The sequence below is a fragment of the Rhea americana genome, unplaced genomic scaffold, assembly GCF_003343005.1.
Source record: "Rhea americana isolate MKP2758 unplaced genomic scaffold, rheAme1 scaffold_65, whole genome shotgun sequence".
In the NCBI taxonomy this organism is placed as follows: Eukaryota; Metazoa; Chordata; class Aves; order Rheiformes; family Rheidae; genus Rhea; species Rhea americana.
Window position 1 is genome coordinate 652,810 of NW_028186812.1, and position 13,291 is coordinate 666,100.

General features: G+C 38.7%; 1 protein-coding gene across 3 annotated transcripts in view; it reads left to right on the forward strand.

Annotated features, from left to right (window-relative positions):
- Positions 1-13,291, forward strand: part of FRY (FRY microtubule binding protein) — a 199,346-nt gene that overhangs the window by 152,765 nt on the left and 33,290 nt on the right. For all 3 annotated transcript variants that reach the window (XM_085320709.1, XM_085320707.1, XM_085320708.1), the window contains exons 41-48: positions 605-726; positions 1,502-1,689; positions 2,580-2,674; positions 4,409-5,016; positions 6,360-6,457; positions 6,550-6,720; positions 11,438-11,578; positions 12,137-12,316. In XM_085320709.1, coding sequence (XP_085176835.1) covers positions 605-726; positions 1,502-1,689; positions 2,580-2,674; positions 4,409-5,016; positions 6,360-6,457; positions 6,550-6,720; positions 11,438-11,578; positions 12,137-12,316 — 1,603 coding nt within the window. The remainder of the gene's footprint in view (positions 1-604; positions 727-1,501; positions 1,690-2,579; positions 2,675-4,408; positions 5,017-6,359; positions 6,458-6,549; positions 6,721-11,437; positions 11,579-12,136; positions 12,317-13,291) is intronic.

A 13,291-nucleotide genomic window follows, 5' to 3' on the forward strand; every position in this document is an offset into this window, starting at 1 on the left:
CATACTAGAACAAGTCCAGTGAAGGGCCACAAAGATTATGAAAGACTTGGAGCATCTGTCATGTGAGGCTAGGTTGAGAGAGCTGGGACTCTTCAGCCTGGAGAAGAGAAGGCTCAGGGGGATCTCACCAATGTTTTTAAACAGCTGATGGGAGGCTGTGAAGAAGACAGTCAGACTCTTCTGAGTGGTGCCGGTGACAGAGTAAGAGGCAATGGGCACAAAGTGAAACATATGAAATGCCATCTGAACATAAGAAAACTGTGAGGGAGGTTAAACACTGTAACAGGTTTTCCAGAGAGGTTATGGAGTCTCCATACTTAAGACATTCAAAACCAAACTGAGCATGTTCCTGGGCAGCCTACTCTAGCTTGAGCGGGGGGGGGGGGGGAGGGGGGGTTGGACAAGAGGATCTCCAGAGGTCCAGTCCAGCCTGAGCTCTTCTGTGATTCTGTGATTTTGGTCATAACATTGTGTTCAGTCACGAGTTTTCCAGGCCATAGCCATGGCAATATTTGGCTGCATTTACAGTTTACATATTTTAAATGATTTCGTTTCTTTCAGACAACTCAAAGAAATTTTTCACTTTGTTGTGTATTTCCTTAAGGGCATTTGGTCCACTTTGGTGCCATGAAGATATTACGCCTAAAAATCAGAATACCAAGAGTGCTGAACAGCTCACTAATTTTCTGCGTCATGTTGTATCTGTATTTAAAGATTCCAAGTCAGGTAGTAATACTTTTTCTTTCATAGCTATAARACTATTCCATCAAGGTCACAGTGAGTGCTTATACTGTGATCTTCCTTTTAGTGGATCTGCTTATGCAGAAGCATAATGTATAGTATATCTTAAGAAGGGTCTATAACATATTAAGGAATAACTTTTAAAAAATCCTATTAGATTGAATTGTGGCTAAATGTTAAATCAAACTTTCCTTCAATCCTATTGGTAGAAAGCATTTTGATTGATTATTCTGCCTGATAAAAACTCCTCTATGTCCTGTAAATACTTTTTGAGATCAAAGTAGAATGATGCAACATCAGTACTTTCCCACTTCTTATATTTTCCTATTTCTTACATTTATTTCACACAGAATATAAGAAAACAGGCTTTTCAAAGCTATAATTTTGACTCTAGAAGTGTTTCTTTGTTTTGCAAAAACTGAAATTCTTCATTCTGATTTCAAATTTTTTACAATTCCTTGACAAACTTTGAAGCCATCCATTATTCTTACTGACAGCAACTCAGTGAATTCTGAACATTTTGAAATCTAAAGCCAAGCTGGCTTATGAGTTTTTCCATTAGCTTCAGTAGGCCTTGGATCAGATCCCACAAGAAGTGGGAAATTTTCCCAAAACAAGACATTTCTGCTGCTTGGTTTCTCACATGTTATACTACAGTGCATGCCCTCCCCACACAGCTGATTCAGCCTTGATATGCCTGTAGTAAATCCTGCCATTAAAAAAATATTGACATATTGACAATGTGGACTGTTTTGCTCAGGTTTTCATTTGGAGCAGCATCTGAGTGAAGTTGCTTTACAAACAGCTCTTTCAAGTTCTTCAAGACATTATGCAGGTCGTTCTTTCCAGATCTTCAGGGCCTTAAAGCAGCCCCTTTCTGCACATGCACTGTCTGATCTCCTGTCAAGATTGGTGGAAGTTATTGGAGAGCATGGGGATGAGATTCAGGTACATATGTGTGGTTCATAATGTTGTGTAATACTGTTGATTTAAAGTATATTTATTTTAAAATTACAGTTTTAACAAGGTGTGCCGGAATCAAGTGATGCAAGCTAGAATGTGGCCTTACGAAAGGGTAACTCTGAGTTTACTCAATCTACACGTACTTTCTCAAAGCCCTCATCAAACTATTACAAACTTAGCACTAAAGAGAACATCTAGAAAACATGTGAATGTGAAACAAAATGAAAGCATGATGACCATTTTTTCCTGCTGCACATCATTAAGTTGCATTAAGAAGCCCATCCTCTTATCTGCTTATGTAATCTTACAGCCTGAAGTAGACACCATCTCATTTCTCAAATATTTGTCTTTTAGAATTAAAATTATAGCACCCAGAACAATACAAACTTATGCTGGCTTACCTACCTTATCCTAACTTGATCCAGTCCTCTCTTAGTGAACCAGATGGCTGTATAGCTATACAATCTGTTCTGAAATTTTTATAGTCCTATCCTATTTATTATGAGATTCAAGACTAGAGAAGCTTTTAATAAGAAACAAACTGACATCACTTCCATAGTTTACTTAGGTAATGAAATTGCCACAAGATGACAGTAATATTCTGTCACACTGCTTGTGCAGAATTTAAATCAGTGACCTGCAAGWCAGAGGTTCTGTATGCCATTACCATTCCCCTGATGAGATATCTGCGCTTCTCAGATGCCTTCACAGATCATTTAGAGGCAGACAATAAAATACACTTGTAGTGACATTTTAATGTGCAGCATAATGGCATGGTGAAATGATACATTCTGTTTTCATTAGATTTCTATTTCTTTTTTTCAACAATGTTTTTGAGCATATTTATTGAAATGGCTGTTCTCATGCATTGATAGGGCTATGTAATGGAAGCACTACTTACTTTGGAAGCTGCTGTGGATAATCTGTCTGATTGTTTGAAAAACAGTGATCTTTTGACAGTGTTATCTCGGTAAGTGCTTGTCCTTTTAACTGTATCTTTTTTTAAAAAATCTCTCATGATGTTAAGTGTAYAGTTCTGCAGTTTGAGAGCATAAAATGATTTTGATAAGACTGAGCTCATTTGTAACATTTATAGAATGAGACCAAGAACATATTTGAGCCAAATTTTGCAACAGTTGAAGTAATGTGCAGAACATTTCAATGCATTATAAATTCTCTCTTACTTTCAGTTGTCTATAACATATTTTAGCATTCTTTAAAAACATTGTGTTTTTATACCTTTTATTTTTGTACCACATACTTGAAAAAATATTTAGGAAAAAKTAATGGTTTTTAGAATATTGGTTTCACACCACCTGTCATTCTCATATGAAGTATTCCTCAACAAGGAAAAGGACATGGTCTGTTCTCCTCAATAAAACAAGAGCGAATTCTGTCCCAGGTGTAGATCATTTGTGGACTCTACCAGAGGCATAGCCCATCTTTTTGAGACTCGATCTAACAGGAAACAAAGGTACATGGAGGGAAATTGCAAGTTCTTTCCATAACACAGCTGTTATGGAAATGGACATAACTGCTATGGACAGTACTGAGGGAAGGTTAATGACTATTCAACTGCTAATAACAACAGAATGGGGAACATGTTAGGAAAAAAATCCTAAGTTACCAAGTTTCAYAGGCAGCATAAAAGCACAGGGACTGTCACTGCTAAAGCCAAAATACATGGTGTTGTGTATTATACTGCAAAGGCAGGACACACATATTGCTTTGTGACAGAGCAGAGGTGAAGAATTACAGCATTTACTCTCTAGAGACTAGAGTTACTCAGCTTTCTTCAGTGCTCATTCTGGGAAAGAGCAAGATGAAGCAGAAGAGAAGAAACAGTCCAGAAAGCAGTGGGATTCAATAGTCTTTGTCCTGGCATTACTGATTCCATAAGATCCTCTTCAAATGTTATAGACAGCAGGAGCTTACACTATTATGAAGTGGGAATAGGAGTAGAAATCCAGGAATTAGCTGTTCTCCAGAACTAACTTCCATTTAATATATCAACATAGCATGTTTGTACAAAAAATTGATACAGACTGTCTGGATCGTCACATTTTAGTCCATGAGGTGCCATCAGTCATTGAACGAGAACCAGCTCTGCTTTATGTAAATCATCTGATGARTTCTTAGGATACAGGAAGGAGGATGCAATGACTACAAGGTTTCTGAGGGACCTGTACTAGCAAGGAGAGCCTGACAGGTCTCTTGAAGATAATGTGGCAAATCTGTGGTTCTGCGCAGAAKGCATTGGTTTTAGTTCCCGCAGTTCTTTGCATTAGCCAGTAAGCCACCTGCCATTGTGCGCAAGCTATGCCAAGTTCAGGGTTTGATCTACTGATAAGAACATTTTAAAGACCAAAATTCAGTTTTCAGTTCTACTGCTGCCCCGTTATATGGGCACTTCCACAAGTCACTTTCCTGCTCTMTCTCTCCTGTCTCTATGTTGTTCTTGCCTGTTCAGACTTTAGGCTGTCCTACTCTGGTTTGGTGCAGTGTCACACAAACCTCATTTCAGTCAGATCTGTGGTCACTTTTGGAATAAAAATGACAGAATACAAGAGAAACTTTAGTGTTTTACTACTTCTATTTAAATATTTCTTTACATTTTGCTAAGTACTTAGCTTGCAGTCTGTATGTACCAGTTTCCAAATGTGAATACACACATTACAATATATGTTATATATTTTCGGTTCAGTTCATCCTCACCAGATTTAACATCAAGCACCAAACTGACTGCAAACCGGAAAAGCACAGGACAGYTGAATGTGAATCCTGGAGCTGCAGGCAATAACACAGCCACTGCTGAACGAAGCAGGCACCAGAGGAGCTTTTCTGTACCCAARAAATTTGGAGATGTGGACAAGTCCTCAGATCCACCACGCAGTGCCACACTGGATAGAATTCAGGCATGCACCCAGCAAGGACTCTCCTCTAAAACCAGAAGTTCATCTTCTCTAAAGGACAGTCTTACTGACCCATCCCATATTAACAATCCAACAAACCTACTGGCCACCATCTTCTGGGTTGCTGTAGCTTTGATGGAGTCAGATTTTGAGTTTGAGTATCTAATGGCATTGAGGCTATTGAATAAATTACTGGCTCATTTGCCGCTAGATAAAGCTGAAAACCGGGAGAAATTAGAGAAGTTGCAAGGGCAGCTGAAGTGGGCAGATTTCTCAGGGCTTCAGCAGCTACTCCTGAAAGGATTCACCTCACTTACTACCACTGATCTCACGCTACAGCTCTTCAGTTTGCTGACACCAGTGTCGCGAATATCTATGGTGGATTCCTCTCAAGCTATAGGTAAAACTATACGTTATAAGTAAAAGAAAAACTTTTCTCTCTTTCAAATTCTTTGATATTTGATAATTAACTTCATTAGATTACCTGCACAGAAGCAAGAATGACACTTTTTGCTGTTCTAAAGTAGTACATTAGTACTTTTGCTTTGGTTTGGGTGTTTTTCTTGGAAATTTCATAGCAATATAATGTGCTTCTGAAAAGTGAATGTACTGCACAATAAGTTCTTTGACAAGAGGACTCACTTTTTTTTAACATTTAATTTCTAGGGCCTGGCATGGTATAAAGTTCCTGTGTGTTGCTATAATAAACACATTTAAAGAGACACTGTCAAATTTTCTAGAACATAATATGGCCAGTATTTCCATCGACTTACTYTCAGAATTTTGCATCTTATTTTGATTTTAAATTAGTGCTTCACAGTATTTTTATTAGACATATAAATATTGAAAATTCTTGTGCACTTTTAAAATAAATTACAGTAGCACATTACTGAGTGATGAGAGAGAGCTGGGTTATAAGAAAATAAGATAACATTTTGAAATTCACAATCATATAAATGAAGCTTGTGACCATTTTTCATTATACTGAAGAGAGTGTCTGTGATTGTTCCAGATTTTTACTCCTCAATCTCAGTCAGAGACATTAAGACARTTCTGCAGACTTCCCAACTAAGTCAAAACAAGCTTGGACTTAGAGAGTAAGGGGATGAATGCAATGAACAGCCTACCCGAATTTAAGCACCTATGTGGTACTTATGGTCCAGACAATGGCTGGGCAACCCACACATAGGCTTAAAGGTACCTTCAGAAGGTATCATTTTCTCGTCACTGACTATAAAGGAAGCCTAGAGAAATTATGCTCCCAAATTAGGCCACTTATTTAAGTGTATAAAATTAGATAAAATGAGTGGTTAGAAAGTTATTTTAATAGGTCTAGATTTTCTTTTTCCTTGCAAAAAATGTATTGTGTCTGGTTACAGCTTCTTGATTTCTAAGATCTCAACTCCCTCTTAAACTGGAGCAGCTTTTGTTACAGTTCMCCATTACAGTCTCTGCCCTTAGTTCTTTGACTACCTTGAACCAGCTGTGAATTGGCACAGAAAAGCTGAATTCCAGTATCCAGACAGAGCCCTTACACTAACAGCAGGGGCTAGCAGGTGGCAGAGGCCATCTCCTAGCTTCAAAACCTTCTTAAGTGGTGAGGCCAGTCACATGAACAATTTGACAGTCTGAGTGAGGTTAATCAAATATTGATACCATGACCTTCCACAAACACCAACTGAAAGATCACCATGGCTTCTGCCATCACAACTATACATTTTGTTCTGTATTTTCATGTTTTAGGATTTCCACTGAATGTTTTGTGTCTCCTGCCTCATTTAATTCAGCATTTTGACAGTCCCAACCAGTTTTGTAAAGATGTAGCTGAAAGGATTGCTCAGGTAYCAGATTTATTTTCTGTGTTGTACATCCTTCAACCCTATAAATACAGTTGCCTTGTTCTTAATGTTTTTTGATATTTATATTTAATTAGGTTTGTTTGGAAGAAAAGAACCCCAAGCTTTCAAATCTTGCACATGTCATGACCCTTTATAAAACACACAGCTATACAAGAGACTGTGCTACCTGGGTAAATGTGGTTTGCCGTTACCTTCATGAAGCATTTGCTGATATTACTTTGAGTATGGTTACGTATTTGGCTGAGGTAAGTTTTCAGAGATCAAACTGCTTTAATTTTTCTGTTGCCTAATATCTCAAAGAGCTGAAATCTTCCTGGAGATTACTGTACTGGGCAGTAATTCTGTAGCTGTTATTTACAATAAAGAGTGGAGATCAGAAATCATCAGGGAAAAGAAACAAAATTACTGTATGAAATAAATACTGACTACTTAAACTAAAGCCAGGGTAGGTCTGCAAGACTAATGCATCTTAAAGCATCTTCTCTCATGAGCTGGTAAGATATCTGCTGCAAAAAAAGAGATAAACTGGCCAACCCTAATTTATATCCCACTGAGGAAAATGAGAGAAGCACTAATACCAGAAWGAGTTTAGCAACTGAAATAAGAACTGTAGCCTGGCCCACTATCATCTGCTCTATAAGGATGTGGTTCTTGATACAAATTTCTATGCATTTGCTTAACACTGAATGGAACCATCTTGCTGCCAGCCTTTCCTCCTTCTTCATCACTTATTTGTAACATTTGTCAGTTTTGTTACTTGGTGATCCAAGGCTAAATTCTGCTTTTTAGCTTAGGCTCCTTGATTTTCCACCTCCTCTGAACAGTTAATGCYAGGACACTATTTCCTCCATTCACTTCTATGCAACAGGGAGCTAGCTCAAATCTCCCCTCTCATCCAGGGAGAAAGCAGTTGAATATTCATTGCATAAATTCTCTTGCTTCTTTAGGCCAGCTTTTTTAAGCAGATATTCTTCCTGTCTGCCAAAGGGTCTAAGAATACTCTGCAGGCATATCTAATATTGGCTGCCCACAGATTTTCAGAAGCCCAGAGGGCAAGCATGCACTCATATTCACTCAGATTTCAGGCAAACTTGGCCCTGCTGCCTCAAGCTGCAGTTTCTCACCTTGTTTTCACATGAGGCTTGAATTAAACAATCATGTCAGATCTCCATTGATCCTGAAAGCTATGATTCTGCTGTAAGATACTGAAGCAGGACCCTGGGGATTTTCAGTCTGTTTTAAGATTTAGGGACTCTGAAGAATTACTAGTGCTTCAAACACAATAACTCTAAATCCTTCCARAGCAAGCATTTCCTTCACAGACAAAAACTTGTATAGGTAATAAACAATTGCTATAAAAATTGAAGTTTAACCTCTTCCTCGTTTGCTTTCCCAGGCTTAGGAAGGCATTTGCTTGTGCCTCCCCCTGTGCTTTGAGGCCCTTCTTTGAGGACCCCTTCTTTGCACTTTCTCCTTGCTGTAGATTAACACCACACTAAGGCATTAATAGGCATTTTTGTGGGCGGAATTAAGGCCCATTCCTTACATAGCACCATCATCATAGGATGACAGAGTGGTAAACAAGCATTCCCTTCTCCATATTTATCTTGACTGCAGTTATGTTGAGTCATGTCTGGGAAATATTTGTATGGACACAAGGTAGCCACTAGTCTGGAAGAAGGGGTACAGAGGACAAGAAGTCATGTTATTTAGTGTGCTGTGGCCATGAAAATTATTTTTCCAGCAATCAGAATATTATCCCATTATCTCCTCTTGAGCTGATCCTCAGATCAGGATTAATCATTCACTGGTCTCTCCTGTAAGCAGATGGTGAAAATACACTGTCAATATGTAAAGCTTAATGAGTGAAGACCACYCCGGGCAGTCCGCAGTGGAAACGTTACAGCCGTTGGTTATAGTGCCTTGTGCTTTAACAATCCTAGGTCAGTCCCCAGTGCTTGGGCTTCAGGGATGCTGAGACATGCAGGGCTTAAGARTAAAAAATACAAACCTTGTTGCCACACTAACCATACCACATGCAGAGACACCTTCAGCAGGGGATTTTTTAAGACTGTAAGAACAAAGACTCTCAGCAGATGGAAAAGTTTTAGCTATTGCCATTCCGAACAAAAATCTGCATTTAACCTATCTGATGTCAGGCAATTGGCTTGTCAGCAAAGCATATGATCCTGGCTTAAAATAAGATGTTTCAATTGTGTTCTTATCTGAAACTTACAGTGACAAGCAGTGCTCCTTATGCTGTTTCATATGTTAACAGTTATATCCATGAAAAATGATCTTTTGTTCCGGACAAATATCTGGGGATCTCAGTTTACAGATGAGGAGAAATCAGTATTATTAGCATAGCAGAACTTTGAACTTCCAAATCAGAATAGGCAGATAAATACAAACAATCTGCTGAAAGCTTACTGTGATTTTATGTTAGATCTTTGCATATTAGTTTGAAAAATCAACCTTGTATCATAAGAGCACAATCATTCTAGGAGCATATCTGAGTAGACATGTGTCTCATATTAAGCTGGTGATTTATTAACTCCAGGATCACACCTAGACTTAAATAACTGATACAGAAGAAGAGACAAGAAATCACTTAGTGGGTATTAAAGTGTTTATAGTAGAAGTTTCTTCCTCCTCGTTGATAGAGGATTGCTTATATGAGCATTCATAAACCGTCCAAGACCAGGGAATCACTAGAGATTAAAACATCTCTACCGCAAGGGAAGTAATGTCCGAGATCAGGCATTATCCAGCTGGCACCTTGTCCCTCAGATGTGGTTTGTCAGGTGACTYTTTTTACTCTTTCCTCAGTGAGTATGGAAAACGTAAGTTTGAATGCCCAAATAGTCCCATAGCTGAACATCTCTTCCCAGCTGCTACAAAGGGAGCTGTCACCGTGCTGACACCATGGCAGCCCAGGCCAGCCAGCAGCAGSCAGCCCAGCCTGCCTTGGAGGTGGAGGCCTGGCTGTCCTCCTCCTTTTGGGTTAGTTGCTTCTGCAAGGATGGCGCTAACAGTGTGTGGGTCACCAAGCCCAGGGAAGCCCCAGACCCTGCTCTACCCTCACTAGAGAAGAATCCACAATTTTTTTAAAATAGTTCATATGAACCAGAGTCAAAAAAACACTGAGAGTAGTTAGATTTCTCTTTACAAATACAGAGGAACCTCTTTGTTCTGGAACTMACTAACCCAAATGATGTGTTATTAGAACTCCACCTTGCTCCCATTTTTGTTACTCAACAAATAAAAACTAGTACCATCCACAAACATACTGAATTTTAAAGGCAAGAGTTGTTTAAGCCAAAGAACAAATGGGACTGGGAATTTTACTGGGCTGGACTGGAAATTAGAAAGTTTCAGAGATAAAGTCTCTAGACCAGCTTTCTAGCCAGCAGTAGAGGCAAAAATCCCACTTATTCCCCAAGATTTCTTTTTCCTTTCCTGAAAGTGATTATCACTAACTATCAGTAGCCTCCATCAGAGAACATAAAACTTCTTTCTCTCATCCAAGTTGCTYCTTCCAAGCCTTTGTCCCTTGACTACAGTGATATACCAGCTCATGTGCTGAGTTGTATGAAACTAAGTAAAAAGAAGGAATCAAGCCTTCCTCTGCAAGATGCTAATGGAATGAAATCTTTCAGTTAAGGTATCCATGGACTAGAGCTGCTTGCCATGTAGTACCTTTAATTTTAAGATTTGTGCTTTATTTTTATGGAGGAATAGTTAAAGCATAGTAATTTCTGTCTATTGTGCTACTCAACACTAATTTGCCTACTTTTTTTTTACAAATCACTAAGTACTGTTCATAATTACCAATGAAAGAAAAGCAGGACTGGTTAGGTCCGTGCTACCTGATCTTTCCATTTCAGTTGGCATAAATTCTTTTCATTCAAAATAAAGAGGGAGTCTTTTCATTCAGACCGGCGAGGGTGTCTAGTTTAGAAATTACTAGTTTCCATCTGGATAACAACTGACATTTTTCTCTGAAGAAAGACTAGTGACATAAGTCACCACACTGTTTTTATATGTAATTTTTTTCTAGATCCTAGTATCTCCAGTAACCAGTATTAGAAGAAGCTTTTGTGGTCCTGAATAGGAAGACAGTGTTTAGTCTTGGAACCACCAGTAACCCCTAGCACTGCCTCTGAAATGCCATGGGGAGGGAGTGATATATTCCCTGTTACCCATGAACGGCCCTGCTGCCTTCCAGGAAATTTTCAGCTGAAATATTTCACACGTGTGCACAGGCACTAGTGTAGCATGTCTTTTCTGTATGCCTCCTGAATTACTGTCGTGTATATGTTTAAGCACAGTTGCAATTCCAAGGCTGGCTCTCGTATTCCAGGATTACGGTCAGGTGTTCCAAAATTCCGGGATTTAGATCAAGCCTGTCTTTGTATCAGCATCAGCAGTAAGGGAGCCCAGGGACCCTGCTCTCCTCCTTAGCTGGAAATGTTTCCATGGCAGTTACAGCCCGTGAACACTGGCAATGAACTATATTTGGATAAATATATATTAATGTCTGAATAGCAGTAGTTTTGTTTCTTTAGTGTGTTTTCTTTTCCTCCACTGACTTTCAGCAAAGGTAGAAATAAAAAAAATCTCCTGTTTTTCTTGGTTGTTCTTCCCCAGTTACAGTCTAAAATTTACCTGCCAGTTTACCCAATTCCTGAATGTGTTTTCTGGATAAGTTAGAGCAGGCATATATAAGATGAATGTTTCATTATAAAAACACGTTGGCAGTTCGCTTTCGACTTAAAGTTATATTTTATTTCACACTTGTATCATCATCACTTGTAAAACAGTTGTAAGACAGCATTGCAAAATCGGTGAGTGAGGAAAGATTAACAATACAGATGGTATTTATGAGACTAGCAACTTTTTCTGTGAGGAGAAAAGTCTCAAAATGTAGTTATTTTCAATGTTTTATTTTTCTTCTAATAGCTTCTAGAGAAGGGTCTTCCCAGCATGCAGCAGTCCCTCTTACAGATGATCTACAGTCTTCTTAGCTATATGGACCTATCTGCCATTCCTGTTAAACAGTTTAACATGGAAGTGCTAAAAACCATTGAAAAATATGTACAGGTAAATACCTTATCTTCTGTATATTAGAATAGCAACTCAGCAGTATTTASTGTGAATAGTTATTTTTCTGTGTAAGAATTTAAGATTAGATTTAAGAAGTCTCCCCATGGAGACTTCTGCACCTGCCTCTGGGCGGGGGGGGGAGAGGGGAAATACCTCCCTCTGCTTAGAAGCCATAAAAATGTGTGTGTCGGGTCGGCTCTTCTGTTAAAGAGCTCTGGTTCTGCACCAGCCCCTATGCTTATGCCAAGTGATTAAAGCATTCAGGTGGGAGACCTGATTTTAAACCCTTCAGCTGCCAAATTGGTCTTGCACTTAGCTCTCCCACCTTGTGGGCCAGTTCCCTAGGAATGACTCTATAGGCAAGGGTCTCGGTCTTTGCTGTTGAAATTATTCTCTATGTTTGTGCCTTGTCGCTGGGCAAGAGAGAGGTGGAGAAAGAATAGTATACTAGTTCCACTTTTTCACTTATGTGGCAAAAAATACAACTGTGGAGTGTAAATGATCTTGAATACGTGTGAATCTTTCAAGTTGCTGATTAAATATACCTATTTCTAGAGCATTCACTGGAGAGAAGCCTTGAATATCTTGAAGTTGGTAGTTTCTCGTTCTGCCAGTTTAGTTTTGCCGTCCTATCAACACAGCGATCTTTCAAAAATGGAAATACATCGAGTATGGAACAGTGCCTCCAAGGAGCTACCAGGGAAGACTTTRGAGTTTCACTTTGATATTTCAGAGGTACTCTTTGTAATCTGACTACTTAAAGTCCTGATTTTCATCTCACATTTGATAATCTTGAATGTGTTAATGTGTGTTGTAGCTCCTTAAGAAAGTTGCAAAATGGGGAAAGAAAATAAAATTACAGAACAGAAAGCCTCTTAAGATCTTCTCAATTCACGGTGACATTCTGGCTTTCCATTTAGAGTTTTCTAATAAGACATTATCAATTGTATTTAAAATACACTCAAGGAAATGCTATGTCAAATGTAACATATAAATATACTATATATGTAAAATCACCCGGACAAGTGATTTATACTTATATACCAGAGTTCTCTATAATCGTTTAAACACAGAAATACRTTGTTTAAGGCAGTGATACCTAGCTTCTGACTGACCTCTTTCACAGCAGTCTTTATCCTGCAAACGCTGTGCGTGTTTTAGCTTTACAGAATTGAATGGACCCTTTGCCTTTAGTGGCCAAATCACTTTATAATAGTTAAGTAGCTGCATGAGTGATCTTAGCATTATGGACTTCTTCATACAGGTAATAGTGAGACTTTGGGTTAAAGGGAAATTTCAGCATAAAAAGGCACCTTGTATAGGGTTTCTTCCAGCTGTTTCTTGTAAATACAGTTCTAGAAAATGCTGTGTCCTATCGTCAATCCAAGAAAGTGTTTTAGTGTGTGCTGGATCAGGGGAGAGTGGTCAACATTTTTAGGAAAAATCCTTAAAACAACATGTGGGAAAAATCTGGACTTGGAATAAATTTCATAAACTTTTTTCTTTACTCCTTCTTAAGGTAATTTGGCAGTTGCTTATGAGTCCTAGCTACTCTTGAGGCACTAAATACTAGGCATGGCAACAGCCACTGAGAGTTTACAAAGGAGAGCAATATACCTACAGAGTGACATGAAATTTKGTGCACTCCTTGTTTTTCTCGTGCTTGTCATCTTCAGAATAATCTTTTTCTTCAACTGAAGTAACAGGCTC